Source organism: Engystomops pustulosus, chromosome 8 (genome assembly GCF_040894005.1).
Source record: "Engystomops pustulosus chromosome 8, aEngPut4.maternal, whole genome shotgun sequence".
Lineage (NCBI taxonomy): Eukaryota > Metazoa > Chordata > Amphibia > Anura > Leptodactylidae > Engystomops > Engystomops pustulosus.
The window spans coordinates 118,280,687-118,299,418 of NC_092418.1; the positions used below are offsets into that span (position 1 = coordinate 118,280,687).

At 47.3% G+C, this 18,732-nt stretch overlaps 2 protein-coding genes across 2 annotated transcripts in view; both read left to right on the forward strand.

Moving 5' to 3' along the window:
- The window catches only part of LOC140075952 (uncharacterized), a 364,396-nt gene that overhangs the window by 14,756 nt on the left and 330,908 nt on the right, over positions 1 to 18,732 (forward strand). Inside the window, exons 2-3 of the mRNA XM_072122401.1 lie at positions 5,451 to 6,065; positions 7,123 to 7,602. Of these exons, the coding sequence (XP_071978502.1) occupies positions 5,451 to 6,065; positions 7,123 to 7,602 (1,095 nt within the window). The remainder of the gene's footprint in view (positions 1 to 5,450; positions 6,066 to 7,122; positions 7,603 to 18,732) is intronic.
- The window catches only part of LOC140075536 (uncharacterized), a 53,583-nt gene continuing 43,899 nt past the window's right edge, over positions 9,049 to 18,732 (forward strand). Inside the window, exon 1 of the mRNA XM_072121616.1 lies at positions 9,049 to 9,214. Coding sequence (XP_071977717.1) covers positions 9,049 to 9,214 — 166 coding nt within the window. The remainder of the gene's footprint in view (positions 9,215 to 18,732) is intronic.

Genomic DNA, 18,732 nt, shown 5'->3' on the forward strand with positions numbered 1-18,732 from the left:
ATACACGATGGTGTCATGTAGCATATACACGATGGTGTCATGTAGTATATACACGATGGTGTCATGTAGTATATACACGATGGTGTCATGTAGTATATACACGATGGTGTCATGTAGTATATACAAGATGGTGTCATGTAGCATATACACGATGGTGTCATGTAGCATATACACGATGGTGTCATGTAGTATATACACGATGGTGTCATGTAGCATATACACGATGGTGTCATGTAGTATATACACGATGGTGTCATGTAGTATATACACGATGGTGTCATGTAGTATATACACGATGGTGTCATGTAGTATATACACGATGGTGTCATGTAGTATATACAAGATGGTGTCATGTAGCATATACACGATGGTGTCATGTAGCATATACACGATGGTGTCATGTAGCATATACACGATGGTGTCATGTAGTATATACACGATGGTGTCATGTAGCATATACAAGATGGTGTCATGTAGTATATACACGATGGTGTCATGTAGTATATACACGATGGTGTCATGTAGTATATACACGATGGTGTCATGTAGTATATACACGATGGTGTCATGTAGCATATACACGATGGTGTCATGTAGCATATACACGATGGTGTCATGTAGCATATACACGATGGTGTCATGTAGCATATACAAGATGGTGTCATGTAGTATATACACGATGGTGTCATGTAGTATATACACGATGGTGTCATGTAGTATATACAAGATGGTGTCATGTAGTATATACACGATGGTGTCATGTAGCATATACAAGATGGTGTCATGTAGCATATACAAGATGGTGTCATGTAGCATATACACGATGGTGTCATGTAGCATATACACGATGGTGTCATGTAGCATATACACGATGGTGTCATGTAGTATATACACGATGGTGTCATGTAGTATATACACGATGGTGTCATGTAGCATATACACGATGGTGTCATGTAGCATATACACGATGGTGTCATGTAGCATATACACGATGGTGTCATGTAGCATATACACGATGGTGTCATGTAGCATATACACGATGGTGTCATGTAGTATATACACGATGGTGTCATGTAGCATATACACGATGGTGTCATGTAGCATATACACGATGGTGTCATGTAGTATATACACGATGGTGTCATGTAGCATATACACGATGGTGTCATGTAGCATATACACGATGGTGTCATGTAGTATATACACGATGGTGTCATGTAGCATATACAAGATGGTGTCATGTAGTATATACAAGATGGTGTCATGTAGCATATACACGATGGTGTCATGTAGCATATACATGATGGTGTCATGTAGCATATACACGATGGTGTCATGTAGTATATACACGATGGTGTCATGTAGTATATACACGATGGTGTCATGTAGCATATACACGATGGTGTCATGTAGCATATACACGATGGTGTCATGTAGCATATACACGATGGTGTCATGTAGCATATACACGATGGTGTCATGTAGCATATACACGATGGTGTCATGTAGTATATACACGATGGTGTCATGTAGCATATACACGATGGTGTCATGTAGCATATACACGATGGTGTCATGTAGCATATACACGATGGTGTCATGTAGCATATACACGATGGTGTCATGTAGCATATACACGATGGTGTCATGTAGCATATACACGATGGTGTCATGTAGCATATACACGATGGTGTCATGTAGCATATACACGATGGTGTCATGTAGCATATACACGATGGTGTCATGTAGCATATACACGATGGTGTCATGTAGCATATACACGATGGTGTCATGTAGTATATACACGATGGTGTCATGTAGTATATACAAGATGGTGTCATGTAGCATATACACGATGGTGTCATGTAGTATATACACGATGGTGTCATGTAGTATATACACGATGGTGTCATGTAGTATATACACGATGGTGTCATGTAGCATATACACGATGGTGTCATGTAGTATATACACGATGGTGTCATGTAGTATATACAAGATGGTGTCATGTAGTATATACACGATGGTGTCATGTAGTATATACAAGATGGTGTCATGTAGTATATACACGATGGTGTCATGTAGTATATACACGATGGTGTCATGTAGCATATACACGATGGTGTCATGTAGCATATACACGATGGTGTCATGTAGTATATACACAATGGTGTCATGTAGCATATACACGATGGTGTCATGTAGCATATACACGATGGTGTCATGTAGCATATACACGATGGTGTCATGTAGTATATACACGATGGTGTCATGTAGTATATACAAGATGGTGTCATGTAGTATATACACGATGGTGTCATGTAGTATATACACGATGGTGTCATGTAGCATATACACGATGGTGTCATGTAGTATATACACGATGGTGTCATGTAGTATATACAAGATGGTGTCATGTAGTATATACAAGATGGTGTCATGTAGCATATACACGATGGTGTCATGTAGCATATACACGATGGTGTCATGTAGTATATACACGATGGTGTCATGTAGCATATACACGATGGTGTCATGTAGTATATACACGATGGTGTCATGTAGTATATACACGATGGTGTCATGTAGCATATACACGATGGTGTCATGTAGTATATACACGATGGTGTCATGTAGTATATACAAGATGGTGTCATGTAGTATATACAAGATGGTGTCATGTAGCATATACACGATGGTGTCATGTAGCATATACACGATGGTGTCATGTAGCATATACACGATGGTGTCATGTAGTATATACACGATGGTGTCATGTAGCATATACACGATGGTGTCATGTAGTATATACACGATGGTGTCATGTAGTATATACACGATGGTGTCATGTAGCATATACACGATGGTGTCATGTAGCATATACACGATGGTGTCATGTAGCAGATACACGATGGTGTCATGTAGCAGATACACGATGGTGTCATGTAGTATATACACGATGGTGTCATGTAGCATATACACGATGGTGTCATGTAGCATATACACGATGGTGTCATGTAGTATATACACGATGGTGTCATGTAGTATATACAAGATGGTGTCATGTAGCATATACACGATGGTGTCATGTAGTATATACACGATGGTGTCATGTAGCATATACAAGATGGTGTCATGTAGTATATACAAGATGGTGTCATGTAGCATATACACGATGGTGTCATGTAGTATATACACGATGGTGTCATGTAGTATATACACGATGGTGTCATGTAGTATATACACGATGGTGTCATGTAGTATATACAAGATGGTGTCATGTAGCATATACACGATGGTGTCATGTAGTATATACACGATGGTGTCATGTAGTATATACACGATGGTGTCATGTAGTATATACACGATGGTGTCATGTAGCATATACACGATGGTGTCATGTAGCATATACACGATGGTGTCATGTAGCATATACACGATGGTGTCATGTAGTATATACAAGATGGTGTCATGTAGCATATACACGATGGTGTCATGTAGCATATACACGATGGTGTCATGTAGCATATACACGATGGTGTCATGTAGTATATACACGATGGTGTCATGTAGCATATACACGATGGTGTCATGTAGTATATACACGATGGTGTCATGTAGTATATACACGATGGTGTCATGTAGTATATACACGATGGTGTCATGTAGTATATACAAGATGGTGTCATGTAGCATATACACGATGGTGTCATGTAGCATATACACGATGGTGTCATGTAGTATATACACGATGGTGTCATGTAGTATATACACGATGGTGTCATGTAGCATATACACGATGGTGTCATGTAGTATATACACGATGGTGTCATGTAGTATATACACGATGGTGTCATGTAGTATATACACGATGGTGTCATGTAGCATATACAAGATGGTGTCATGTAGTATATACACGATGGTGTCATGTAGTATATACACGATGGTGTCATGTAGTATATACATGTTAGTGTCATGGTATCACCACAGATGGATGAGTGGTTTTCTTGTACTGGTGACTGTGGTGTTGCCTCGATGGTTTCCAAATCCGCTGAATGCGGGTGACAGAAATGTGAGCAGAAATGTCCCGCACTGAGAGATCAGAGAATAGAGCCGCCATTAGTGGCCGTCATATAAACAGTCTATTAGTGGGACTCCATAAATTCTGTACAGACAACAGATTTCCCAGAGAAGTTTTGTTATACAGACGATGATAAAGCAAAACTTAGAGGTGTAGACACTTGTGCAAAGAATTGCAGGCCACAGCCACTGAGACGACCAGCAAGCACACGAGCCTTGGTATTATGTTCCTCTGTATTAGGGAATATAGAGCCAGCGCTCGTCCTCTAGGACCCTGATTTCATTCTGGGAAACACATTCTTGTTGTTGTGAAGGACCAAATGGTCGGACGTTCACTGATCTACAACTTATCTTGTATCAGTGGGTCAATCCCCTTTAATGTCCGCATCCTTTTTGGTCCAACAGTCTCCATAGAAGTATTGACTTAAAGGAAACATCTACCTCATATGGTAGATCCGATGGTTTCTATATGCTTCCCCAGCCCCATTCCATTCTTAATTTAGAAGAACCTTGTAAAAATGGATCATTATCTTTTATATATGCTAATTTTTCTATAGACTTATAGGGCTGTATATCCTGGGGTGCAGGCGCATCCATGTGCCTCACTGTGCCCCCGGAGCCAGTCTGCAGCCTCACTCACTCCAGTGCGTGCTTCCACTAGTGCCCGTGTGTGTCGGCTCTGTAATATTTAAAGGGCCAGCGTGCCGATAATTGGCACTGGCCGGCCGCCTGCCCTGATAAATTGCCAGCCTTTTCCTGTGTCCCCTGCTGGATCTTTGTGCCTCGTGCCTTAGAAAAAGCTTCTTCCTATGTCCTGTGCGCTTATAGTGACTTCACTCGTTTCCATTCCTGACTTCGCTCATGTTCCGCCTGTCCCAACCTTCTCCTACGCCTCCGACTCTGATCCCATGCTGCCTGTCCTGATGCCCTGCCAGTCCCCCACTCTGTCTTTGCCTCATGACTCCGCACCTTGCTGTGGCCACCAACGTCATGCCCGTGGAGCGACGTGGTGGTACCACGCCACAGTCCAACCCGCTTGGCCTGTGGCGTGGTGAAAACCAGGTACCAATTAGACTTGTCACACCTCACCCCCCAGTACCCTCTTTTGATGGTTGGTTTCCATTAACCTGTGTAGACTAGAACAACACGTCTCCATCGCTGATAATAACAGCAGCTGTCACTGGGCTTCTCCAGGATATCATAGAATATAAGACCCAAGTCCAACCTTTCAGAATTAAACACATATTTGTTCCCCATAACCCGTGATATATACAGTCACATATGGATTATCTGCTTTACATTAAAGTAATAAGAAAAACATTTGTATCAGTAGAATCATTAAATGTTATTTTTGTTGTATCCACGTTGAGTTCTACAATGACCGGAGAGGACAATCTGCAGAAACCGCTGTTCAATGGCTTAACCAAGACTGGGAGAAGACAGGCCGGGAGAGCCAAGGAGCGGACGCTGAGACTCCTATCTGATGCTCTGAAGAAGGACCAGAGTCTCCTGGTGGATGATCCCGAGGAGTTGGAAGGGCAGAAGATGATGTCTGATGACTGTCCCTTAATCACCACGGATCTGGTGAAGGAGCTGATCCAAGAACTAAAGAAAGTGACATTTGCAAAGGTGGAAAATCCTGAAGAGCATCATGAAACCGTGGCTTATGTCTACCCTGACCATGAGGACAGAACCATCTATCTATGTGAACTATTTTGGAAAGAGGATTCTATATCCCAGCAGGACACAATGATCCATGAGGTCTCCCATTTCCTGGGATACGGTCATACACTGGAGGAGAACAGTGACCGAGTCCGGGAGTCTCCGCAGTCCATGTTATGTCCCCTGACGGCTTATTCCGTGGCTTCAGCCATCACATCGGACATGAATCATGGTGGATCCTATGTGAAAGGCTCCTACACCTGCTGCGGAGAGACCTCCCGGGACACCGTGTGTGAGAAATCCAGAATGGCCGACAGACTGAGGTGAGTTCTGTATAAAGTGTCCCATAACTTACTGCAGAACGGGACGTAGCAAAAAAATCCCAAAATATCAGGGTAACATCTGGACGGAGACCAGACCTTCCCCTGTGACATTCCTACTATTAGTAATGGGACCTGTAGTCACACAATGGGGCAGATTTACTTACCGCAGTGCGTTCTCTGCGCTGGATTCGGGTCCGGCCGGGATTCATTAAGGCAGTTCCTCCGCCGTCCACCAGGTGGCGCTGAAGTCCATCGGAACGCGCTGGAGTTCACCGGCCTATTCCAAGTGAAGGTAAGTGCAAGCTCCGCGACACATTTTTTGTTTTAAATGAGGCGGTTTTTCCGAATCCGTCGGGTTTTCGTTCGGCCACGCCCCCCGATTTCCGTCGCGTGCATGCCGGCGCCGATGCGCCACAATCTGATCGCGTGCGCCACAATCCCGGGGCAATACAGTGAAAATCGGAGCAAATCGGAAATATTCGGGTAACACGTCGGGAAAACGCGAATCGGGCCCTTAGTAAATGACCCCCAATATGTTGGGGTTCATCCAGCCGCTCGCCTCAAGAATAATGTAGAGCTAAAACCCCCTTGTCTTGTGTGAATACGACTTCATTCCGACAACATCACCCGTCTTGGACGTTCACTCATCTACAACTTATCTCGTCTCCTATAAATAGGGAATACGTTGTATTTGTCCATAAATCCCTTCACTCAATGTAAATCTAAACCTGAGGCCTAGTATATTGTGTACAGGGGGAGATTTATCACAAGGGTCTGAGGTAAAACTGTTCTAGTTGCCCATGGAAACCAATCACAGTTCAGCTTTCATTTTCCAACAGTTGTTTATAAAATCACAGCTGAGCTCTGATTGGTTTCCATGGGCAACTAGACCAGTTTTACCTCAGACCCTTGTGATAAATCTCCCCCTGTGACTGTATGACCGCTCCATCGCTGATAAACATGGCCGCTGTCATTGCGTTACTCCACGATTATAGAAGTAAAAACTAACAATTGAATCTATAATTTGGCTCCATTTTTGTTTGTATTTCTTATCCAGGTGGAGTCGGGAGAAGGAAAATGTGGTGACGGGAAGCTGCTTACTGCTGGAACGATATTTGGATGTCACTTTTTCCAAGCCGTGGTTCAGTCTGTTGAATATGCCTTCCCCATACCAGCTATTTATTAGTGACTTCACTGATAACATAAGTCTGTGGACACTCGACCGTGCTCGGTCCATGAAACCCGGACCATGGGCTGGGTGGACTTCATGGACCAAACGCAGTGGCGAGGATGGGGCTCTGGAAGTGATAGATATAAATGATGCAAGGATTCCCTTCTTCTCCACAAAACAGCAGCACCAAGATGCAATCAAGATAAAAGTTCTCCAATGTGCTGCGGGGGAGAAGGGAATCCTTGCATCATTTATCGCTATGATGCTTGGAGTCTTGTGTTCGGTCCCTAAAATCCGGCCAGCTCACAGTCCAGGATTTACGAACCGAGCACGGTCATGTGGCAGCCAATTGAATAGTAGGAAGCTAAAACTGCTCAATGGGTGTCTGCATGTGCTGTTTGTATAGACGGCAGGACTCAGAGGGAAGCAGCTCTGCAATATTTTGCAAGACATAATTAAAGGAAATCTACCACCAGGATGAAGGATTGTAAACCAAGCACACTGACATACTGGTGTGTGCCCCATCTGGCAGGATCTGCTCTTCTTTTGGTTTCTTATGCCCTGGTTTTTACAAAACAAAGCTTTTAAAATTATGCAAATGAGTGTGAGAGCATTTCTTGCCCACGCTGCAGACAGTGTAAGGTCTTAGGGGCGACAACAACAAAGTTTACTTGTCGTCTCTCTGTAAGTAGTTCTGTAAAAGTAACCCCCACACTTACAGCATCACAGATCCTTATGGTGCTGGTAGTTTGGGTCTCGAGGCTACGGAGCAGGACTTGTAGAGCCTTAATATGCACTGAGTAATACAGATACGTGATCACTGTGTGAATGCGGCCTTATCCCCGTGTAAGGGACGACCTCCGGTACTAGGAGGATGGGAAGGTTTGATTAAATCTGTGATCATTCTTAATGTGTGGAGGAAAATCTTTCAGATGTCATCTCCTCCAAAAAATGATTAATGTAAAACTGTGTGTAAATGTCTAATTATCAATAAAGTAACAGGAGACTCTGAGACTCTGACGACCTCCAGCGGAGGGGGAATTCTCTGGGTTATGACTTGTGGTTATCTAGACGAGGGCAGTGTCATGAGTGACCCTTGTCCCGGGTTTTGGGTACATCCGTGCCTCGCTCCGGTCCCCGGCTCCCCTCCCTGCCCTTACCTATCCACGCTCCTGTTCCTGATCCCCCACCCGGCACGTGTGACCCCGCCTCCTAGGGCATGTGCGTGCAGGCGCTCGAAGATTTAAAGGCCCAGTGCACCGCTGATTGGTGCTGGATATTCCCAGGAAATTGGATAAAAGCCGGCCTCTCCCTTTACACCCTGCTGGATCTTTGTGCCTGGAGCCTATGAGAAAATAATTTCATGGGATTTGCTGTATTTCCCCGGTTCTGTTATTGACTCCGATCCTGTGCTGCCTGTCCTGACCTACGGCTACATCCCCGACTCACGCAATTTTGCCTTACGATTCTGTACAAAGTCACACCTTCCGGATGTGCAATATATCTTTTTATATATATATATATAATGTATTCTGCATTATGGCATATTGAGGCATGTGTGCAATATATCTTTTTATATTATATATATTTTTTTTTTTATTATCATAATGTATTTTGTATAATGGCATACTGTGTTTTGTTAAGAAATATTTTTACACCATGCTTATCACCATTTTCCACTTTCTTCATACTTTATTTCCTGGGTCCATATGCATTGTACGGCCCATAAGTATACTTGTTATGTCACCTGGGATTTAGTATTCCCTCACCATTTTCTTTTGCGTGCGCATAAAATTGTCCGTTCCAGGTATTATGTCGCGGCCGATTGATAGGCGCATGTTACCGCGAGATCCTGTTGTCTCGCGCATGCGCCTATCCGCGCACTTTTCGGTGGGTGTGCGCATGTTCTCGCGGGATCTTGTTATCTCGCGCATGCGCACTCCACCGCTGGACGGCCATTACCGCAAACGCCACGCTAGTAGGTGTCCATATACTTTTAAGATTCCCTTCATTCCCAGGTGTTTACTATTATCCATCTCCCTTACTATTGATCCATGTCCTCTTAAATATCTGACACCCCCTCCCTATAGCACTCCCCTTGAGAAAGCCTACGAGGCGAAACACGTGTCGGGGTTTGTGGCGTGTACTTCTTCTTTGTGGTATGGTATCTTCTTCAATCCGGTTTAATTTGTGCATTGGGCCATGTTAACATGGTCTTTCCATTCTTATCTCTCCTTTTTGCGCCTTACAATTGTTTCTACTAAGGATTGCTTAACCTACCCCTTTGGGCCTCTTGGGGATTGTACTTTTTCCCCTTGCCCATCATCCATTTTGTACAGCCATTTTTATCACTTTTTTATTTCTGATTTTGTGGTCCTTCCATTACTGTCTGTTAACTACATTTATTTTCTATTGTGATCAATAAAATTTCCACTTTGGTAATTAAAATATCTTTGTATTGATTTATTTTTGGTTCAAACTTTTGGTGTTTATATATAGTGCTAGTGGGTTTTGGTCCCCCACTGGCTCTTTTTCTTTTTGTATACTAACCTTCCGGATAAGGTCACACCTGTGGAGTGACCTGGTGGTACCGCGCCGTAGCAAGTCCAACACGCTTTGCGGCGGCTCTGGTGAAGACCGGACACCACTTAGACTCCGGTCCCAGGTGTCGGCTGACGCCATCGCTCGCGGTGGTACAGGATCCGCTACCTCTGATCCTGACGGAGCCTTTTACCTATAGAGCATGTTATATATAGATTTTACTTGGTTGTTCCATTGTTCATGGCAGTTCCCCATCAGATCATGAACATGTCATTTACCATTAAAACATTTTTGTGTTTTTCTGGCGGCTTTCATAGTTGTGAACAGCGCCCTCTCCAGGTTAGGAGCTGACGGAGGGAATCATGAACCGTCTAATAAGTCTCTAGCGCTGGGTCATTATGTAATTGCATCTGTAACCTCGGCCTGGACAGGCAACAGTTAAATGGGCATACCTCCCAACATTTGTGGAAAGGAAAGAGGGACAAAATGGCGGCACGCGATCCCCCTAAGCCACACCCCAATCACTCCCTGGCCACGCCCCAAATGTGCAATAATAACACAGCGCCTCAACCAACTGAGCTATAACCTTAGTGATTAACAAGACGGAGAATTTTGGTAACTAAGAACTATGACTATATACTGCCTTGGTATATAGGGAGGGATCTTCTCAGATTATTGTAATTATTGAGACTATTATTATTATTATGGAGATTATTATTATTATTATGGAGATTATTATTATTATTATGGAGATGATTATTATTATTATAATTATTGAGATGATTATTATTATTTTTACCATTATTAATAATCATCTCCATAATAATAAAAAATAATAAAATTTATAATAATAATAATAGTCTCATTAATTACAATAATAATCTCTGAGAAGATCCCTCTCTATATATCAGTGCATTAGTCTGTGTCACAGTGTAAATGGCAGATAACACTTCTTAGTTACCAGAAATCCTCAGCTCTGTATCCCTGGGCTTATAGCTCAGTTAGTTAAGCTCCTGTCTATGGTGCAGAGGGTCCCAGGTTCGAATCTCAGCCTGGCCAAAACTTTATGTAATTAAATAAAGAGCTTGTGTCTGGGGAAGCCCTGGAGACCATATATGGACAGATGCTGACCTGACCTGATGACGTGGTCCCTGCTCTCTGCTAAGCCCGACACTTCTCTGAAAAGGATTCCCTGCCCGATGTCTGCTCTGGGGAACCCTAGGAGATGCAGTGACCATATATGGACAGATGGTGATCTGACCTGATGACGTGGTCCCTGCTCTCAGGCTAAGCCGACACTTCTCTGAAAAGGATTCCCTCCCGATGTCTGCTCTGGGGAACCCTAGGAGATGCAGTGACCATATATGGACTGACACTGATCTGAAGCTGATGACGTGGTCCCTGCTCTCCGCTAAGCCCGACACTTCTCTGAAAAGGATTCCCTGCCCGATGTCTGTTCTGGGGAAGCCTAGGAGATGCAGTGACCATATATGGACAGATGCTGACCTGACCTGATGACGTGGTCCCTGCTCTCTCAGCTAAGCCCGACACTTCTCTGAAAAGGATTCCCTGCCCGATGTCTGCTCTGGGGAACCCTAGGAGATGCAGTGACCATATATGGACAGATGCTGACCTGACCTGATGACGTGGTCCCTGCTCTCTCAGCTAAGCCCGACACTTCTCTGAAAAGGATTCCCTGCCCGATGTCTGTTCTGGGGAAGCCTAGGAGATGCAGTGACCATATATGGACTGACACTGATCTGAAGCTGATGACGTGGTCCCTGCTCTCCGCTAAGCCCGACACTTCTCTGAAAAGGTTTCCCTGCCCGATGTCTGTTCTGGGGAAGCCTAGGAGATGCAGTGACCATATATGGACAGATGGTGATCTGACCTGATGACATGGTCCCTGCTCTCTCAGCTAAGCCCGACACTTCTCTGAAAAGGATTCCCTGCCCGATGTCTGTTCTGGGGAAGCCTAGGAGATGCAGTGACCATATATGGACTGACACTGATCTGAAGCTGATGACGTGGTCCCTGCTCTCCGCTAAGCCCGACACTTCTCTGAAAAGGTTTCCCTGCCCGATGTCTGTTCTGGGGAAGCCTAGGAGATGCAGTGACCATATATGGACAGATGGTGATCTGACCTGATGACGTGGTCCCTGCTCTCTCAGCTAAGCCCGACACTTCTCTGAAAAGGATTCCCTGCCCGATGTCTGTTCTGGGGAAGCCTAGGAGATGCAGTGACCATATATGGACTGACACTGATCTGAAGCTGATGACGTGGTCCCTGCTCTCCGCTAAGCCCGACACTTCTCTGAAAAGGTTTCCCTACCCGATGTCTGTTCTGGGGAAGCCTAGGAGATGCAGTGACCATATATGGACAGATGGTGATCTGACCTGATGACGTGGTCCCTGCTCTCAGGCTAAGCCGACACTTCTCTGAAAAGGATTCCCTGCCCGATGTCTGCTCTGGGGAACCCTAGGAGATGCAGTGACCATATATGGACAGATGGTGATCTGACCTGATGACGTGGTCCCTGCTCTCAGGCTAAGCCGACACTTCTCTGAAAAGGATTCCCTCCCGATGTCTGCTCTGGGGAACCCTAGGAGATGCAGTGACCATATATGGACTGACACTGATCTGAAGCTGATGACGTGGTCCCTGCTCTCCGCTAAGCCCGACACTTCTCTGAAAAGGATTCCCTGCCCGATGTCTGTTCTGGGGAAGCCTAGGAGATGCAGTGACCATATATGGACAGATGCTGATCTGACCTGATGACGTGGTCCCTGCTCTCTCAGCTAAGCCCGACACTTCTCTGAGAAGGATTCCCTCCCGATGGCTGCTCTGGGGAACCCTAGGAGATCCAGTGACCATATATGGACAGATGCTGATCTGACCTGATGACGTGGTCCCTGCTCTCTCAGCTAAGCCCGACACTTCTCTGAAAAGGATTCCCTGCCCGATGTCTGTTCTGGGGAAGCCTAGGAGATGCAGTGACCATATATGGACAGATGCTGACCTGACCTGATGACGTGGTCCCTGCTCTCTCAGCTAAGCCCGACACTTCTCTGAAAAGGATTCCCTGCCCGATGTCTGCTCTGGGGAACCCTAGGAGATGCAGTGACCATATATGGACAGATGCTGACCTGACCTGATGACGTGGTCCCTGCTCTCTCAGCTAAGCCCGACACTTCTCTGAAAAGGATTCCCTGCCCGATGTCTGTTCTGGGGAAGCCTAGGAGATGCAGTGACCATATATGGACTGACACTGATCTGAAGCTGATGACGTGGTCCCTGCTCTCCGCTAAGCCCGACACTTCTCTGAAAAGGTTTCCCTGCCCGATGTCTGTTCTGGGGAAGCCTAGGAGATGCAGTGACCATATATGGACAGATGGTGATCTGACCTGATGACGTGGTCCCTGCTCTCTCAGCTAAGCCCGACACTTCTCTGAAAAGGATTCCCTGCCCGATGTCTGTTCTGGGGAAGCCTAGGAGATGCAGTGACCATATATGGACTGACACTGATCTGAAGCTGATGACGTGGTCCCTGCTCTCCGCTAAGCCCGACACTTCTCTGAAAAGGTTTCCCTGCCCGATGTCTGTTCTGGGGAAGCCTAGGAGATGCAGTGACCATATATGGACAGATGGTGATCTGACCTGATGACGTGGTCCCTGCTCTCTCAGCTAAGCCCGACACTTCTCTGAAAAGGATTCCCTGCCCGATGTCTGTTCTGGGGAAGCCTAGGAGATGCAGTGACCATATATGGACTGACACTGATCTGAAGCTGATGACGTGGTCCCTGCTCTCCGCTAAGCCCGACACTTCTCTGAAAAGGTTTCCCTGCCCGATGTCTGTTCTGGGGAAGCCTAGGAGATGCAGTGACCATATATGGACAGATGGTGATCTGACCTGATGACGTGGTCCCTGCTCTCAGGCTAAGCCGACACTTCTCTGAAAAGGATTCCCTCCCGATGTCTGCTCTGGGGAACCCTAGGAGATGCAGTGACCATATATGGACAGATGCTGATCTGACCTGATGACGTGGTCCCTGCTCTCTCAGCTAAGCCAACACTTCTCTGAGAAGGATTCCCTCCCGATGGCTGCTCTGGGGAACCCTAGGAGATCCAGTGACCATATATGGACAGATGCTGATCTGACCTGATGACGTTGTCCCTGCTCTCTCAGCTAAGCCCGACACTTCTCTGAAAAGGATTCCCTGCCCGATGTCTGTTCTGGGGAAGCCTAGGAGATGCAGTGACCATATATGGACAGATGCTGACCTGACCTGATGACGTGGTCCCTGCTCTCTCAGCTAAGCCCGACACTTCTCTGAAAAGGATTCCCTGCCCGATGTCTGCTCTGGGGAACCCTAGGAGATGCAGTGACCATATATGGACAGATGCTGACCTGACCTGATGACGTGGTCCCTGCTCTCTCAGCTAAGCCCGACACTTCTCTGAAAAGGATTCCCTGCCCGATGTCTGTTCTGGGGAAGCCTAGGAGATGCAGTGACCATATATGGACTGACACTGATCTGAAGCTGATGACGTGGTCCCTGCTCTCCGCTAAGCCCGACACTTCTCTGAAAAGGTTTCCCTGCCCGATGTCTGTTCTGGGGAAGCCTAGGAGATGCAGTGACCATATATGGACAGATGGTGATCTGACCTGATGACGTGGTCCCTGCTCTCTCAGCTAAGCCCGACACTTCTCTGAAAAGGATTCCCTGCCCGATGTCTGTTCTGGGGAAGCCTAGGAGATGCAGTGACCATATATGGACTGACACTGATCTGAAGCTGATGACGTGGTCCCTGCTCTCCGCTAAGCCCGACACTTCTCTGAAAAGGTTTCCCTGCCCGATGTCTGTTCTGGGGAAGCCTAGGAGATGCAGTGACCATATATGGACAGATGGTGATCTGACCTGATGACGTGGTCCCTGCTCTCTCAGCTAAGCCCGACACTTCTCTGAAAAGGATTCCCTGCCCGATGTCTGTTCTGGGGAAGCCTAGGAGATGCAGTGACCATATATGGACTGACACTGATCTGAAGCTGATGACGTGGTCCCTGCTCTCCGCTAAGCCCGACACTTCTCTGAAAAGGTTTCCCTGCCCGATGTCTGTTCTGGGGAAGCCTAGGAGATGCAGTGACCATATATGGACAGATACTGATCTGACCTGATGACGTGGTCCCTGCTCTCTCAGCTAAGCCCGACACTTCTCTGAAAAGGATTCCCTGCCCGATGTCTGTTCTGGGGAAGCCTAGGAGATGCAGTGACCATATATGGACAGATGCTGATCTGACCTGATGACGTGCTCCCTGCTCTCTCCGGCTAAGCCCGACACTTCTCTGAAAAGGATTCCCTCCCGATGTCTTCTCTGGGGAACCCTAGGAGATGCAGTAACCATATATGGACAGATGGTGATCTGACCTGATGACGTGGTCCCTGCTCTCCGCTAAGCCCGACACTTCTCTGAAAAGGATTCCCTGCCCGATGTCTGCTCTGGGGAACCCTAGGAGATGCAGTGACCATATATGGACAGATGCTGACCTGACCTGATGACGTGGTCCCTGCTCTCTGCTAAGCCGACACTTCTCTGAAAAGGATTCCCTCCCGATGTCTGCTCTGGGGAACCCTAGGAGATGCAGTGACCATATATGGACAGATGGTGATCTGACCTGATGACGTGGTCCCTGCTCTCAGGCTAAGCCGACACTTCTCTGAAAAGGATTCCCTCCCGATGTCTGCTCTGGGGAACCCTAGGAGATGCAGTGACCATATATGGACTGACACTGATCTGAAGCTGATGACGTGGTCCCTGCTCTCCGCTAAGCCCGACACTTCTCTGAAAAGGTTTCCCTGCCCGATGTCTGTTCTGGGGAAGCCTAGGAGATGCAGTGACCATTTATGGACAGATGCTGACCTGACCTGATGACGTGGTCCCTGCTCTCTCAGCTAAGCCCGACACTTCTCTGAAAAGGATTCCCTGCCCGATGTCTGCTCTGGGGAACCCTAGGAGATGCAGTGACCATATATGGACAGATGCTGACCTGACCTGATGACGTGGTCCCTGCTCTCTCAGCTAAGCCCGACACTTCTCTGAAAAGGATTCCCTGCCCGATGTCTGTTCTGGGGAAGCCTAGGAGATGCAGTGACCATATATGGACTGACACTGATCTGAAGCTGATGACGTGGTCCCTGCTCTCCGCTAAGCCCGACACTTCTCTGAAAAGGTTTCCCTGCCCGATGTCTGTTCTGGGGAAGCCTAGGAGATGCAGTGACCATATATGGACAGATGGTGATCTGACCTGATGACATGGTCCCTGCTCTCTCAGCTAAGCCCGACACTTCTCTGAAAAGGATTCCCTGCCCGATGTCTGTTCTGGGGAAGCCTAGGAGATGCAGTGACCATATATGGACTGACACTGATCTGAAGCTGATGACGTGGTCCCTGCTCTCCGCTAAGCCCGACACTTCTCTGAAAAGGTTTCCCTGCCCGATGTCTGTTCTGGGGAAGCCTAGGAGATGCAGTGACCATATATGGACAGATGGTGATCTGACCTGATGACGTGGTCCCTGCTCTCTCAGCTAAGCCCGACACTTCTCTGAAAAGGATTCCCTGCCCGATGTCTGTTCTGGGGAAGCCTAGGAGATGCAGTGACCATATATGGACTGACACTGATCTGAAGCTGATGACGTGGTCCCTGCTCTCCGCTAAGCCCGACACTTCTCTGAAAAGGTTTCCCTACCCGATGTCTGTTCTGGGGAAGCCTAGGAGATGCAGTGACCATATATGGACAGATGGTGATCTGACCTGATGACGTGGTCCCTGCTCTCAGGCTAAGCCGACACTTCTCTGAAAAGGATTCCCTGCCCGATGTCTGCTCTGGGGAACCCTAGGAGATGCAGTGACCATATATGGACAGATGGTGATCTGACCTGATGACGTGGTCCCTGCTCTCAGGCTAAGCCGACACTTCTCTGAAAAGGATTCCCTCCCGATGTCTGCTCTGGGGAACCCTAGGAGATGCAGTGACCATATATGGACTGACACTGATCTGAAGCTGATGACGTGGTCCCTGCTCTCCGCTAAGCCCGACACTTCTCTGAAAAGGATTCCCTGCCCGATGTCTGTTCTGGGGAAGCCTAGGAGATGCAGTGACCATATATGGACAGATGCTGATCTGACCTGATGACGTGGTCCCTGCTCTCTCAGCTAAGCCCGACACTTCTCTGAGAAGGATTCCCTCCCGATGGCTGCTCTGGGGAACCCTAGGAGATCCAGTGACCATATATGGACAGATGCTGATCTGACCTGATGACGTGGTCCCTGCTCTCTCAGCTAAGCCCGACACTTCTCTGAAAAGGATTCCCTGCCCGATGTCTGTTCTGGGGAAGCCTAGGAGATGCAGTGACCATATATGGACAGATGCTGACCTGACCTGATGACGTGGTCCCTGCTCTCTCAGCTAAGCCCGACACTTCTCTGAAAAGGATTCCCTGCCCGATGTCTGCTCTGGGGAACCCTAGGAGATGCAGTGACCATATATGGACAGATGCTGACCTGACCTGATGACGTGGTCCCTGCTCTCTCAGCTAAGCCCGACACTTCTCTGAAAAGGATTCCCTGCCCGATGTCTGTTCTGGGGAAGCCTAGGAGATGCAGTGACCATATATGGACTGACACTGATCTGAAGCTGATGACGTGGTCCCTGCTCTCCGCTAAGCCCGACACTTCTCTGAAAAGGTTTCCCTGCCCGATGTCTGTTCTGGGGAAGCCTAGGAGATGCAGTGACCATATATGGACAGATGGTGATCTGACCTGATGACGTGGTCCCTGCTCTCTCAGCTAAGCCCGACACTTCTCTGAAAAGGATTCCCTGCCCGATGTCTGTTCTGGGGAAGCCTAGGAGATGCAGTGACCATATATGGACTGACACTGATCTGAAGCTGATGACGTGGTCCCTGCTCTCCGCTAAGCCCGACACTTCTCTGAAAAGGTTTCCCTGCCCGATGTCTGTTCTGGGGAAGCCTAGGAGATGCAGTGACCATATATGGACAGATGGTGATCTGACCTGATGACGTGGTCCCTGCTCTCTCAGCTAAGCCCGACACTTCTCTGAAAAGGATTCCCTGCCCGATGTCTGTTCTGGGGAAGCCTAGGAGATGCAGTGACCATATATGGACTGACACTGATCTGAAGCTGATGACGTGGTCCCTGCTCTCCGCTAAGCCCGACACTTCTCTGAAAAGGTTTCCCTGCCCGATGTCTGTTCTGGGGAAGCCTAGGAGATGCAGTGACCATATATGGACAGATGGTGATCTGACCTGATGACGTGGTCCCTGCTCTCAGGCTAAGCCGACACTTCTCTGAAAAGGATTCCCTCCCGATGTCTGCTCTGGGGAACCCTAGGAGATGCAGTGACCATATATGGACAGATGCTGATCTGACCTGATGACGTGGTCCCTGCTCTCTCAGCTAAGCCAACACTTCTCTGAGAAGGATTCCCTCCCGATGGCTGCTCTGGGGAACCCTAGGAGATCCAGTGACCATATATGGACAGATGCTGATCTGACCTGATGACGTTGTCCCTGCTCTCTCAGCTAAGCCCGACACTTCTCTGAAAAGGATTCCCTGCCCGATGTCTGTTCTGGGGAAGCCTAGGAGATGCAGTGACCATATATGGACAGATGCTGACCTGACCTGATGACGTGGTCCCTGCTCTCTCAGCTAAGCCCGACACTTCTCTGAAAAGGATTCCCTGCCCGATGTCTGCTCTGGGGAACCCTAGGAGATGCAGTGACCATATATGGACAGATGCTGACCTGACCTGATGACGTGGTCCCTGCTCTCTCAGCTAAGCCCGACACTTCTCTGAAAAGGATTCCCTGCCCGATGTCTGTTCTGGGGAAGCCTAGGAGATGCAGTGACCATATATGGACTGACACTGATCTGAA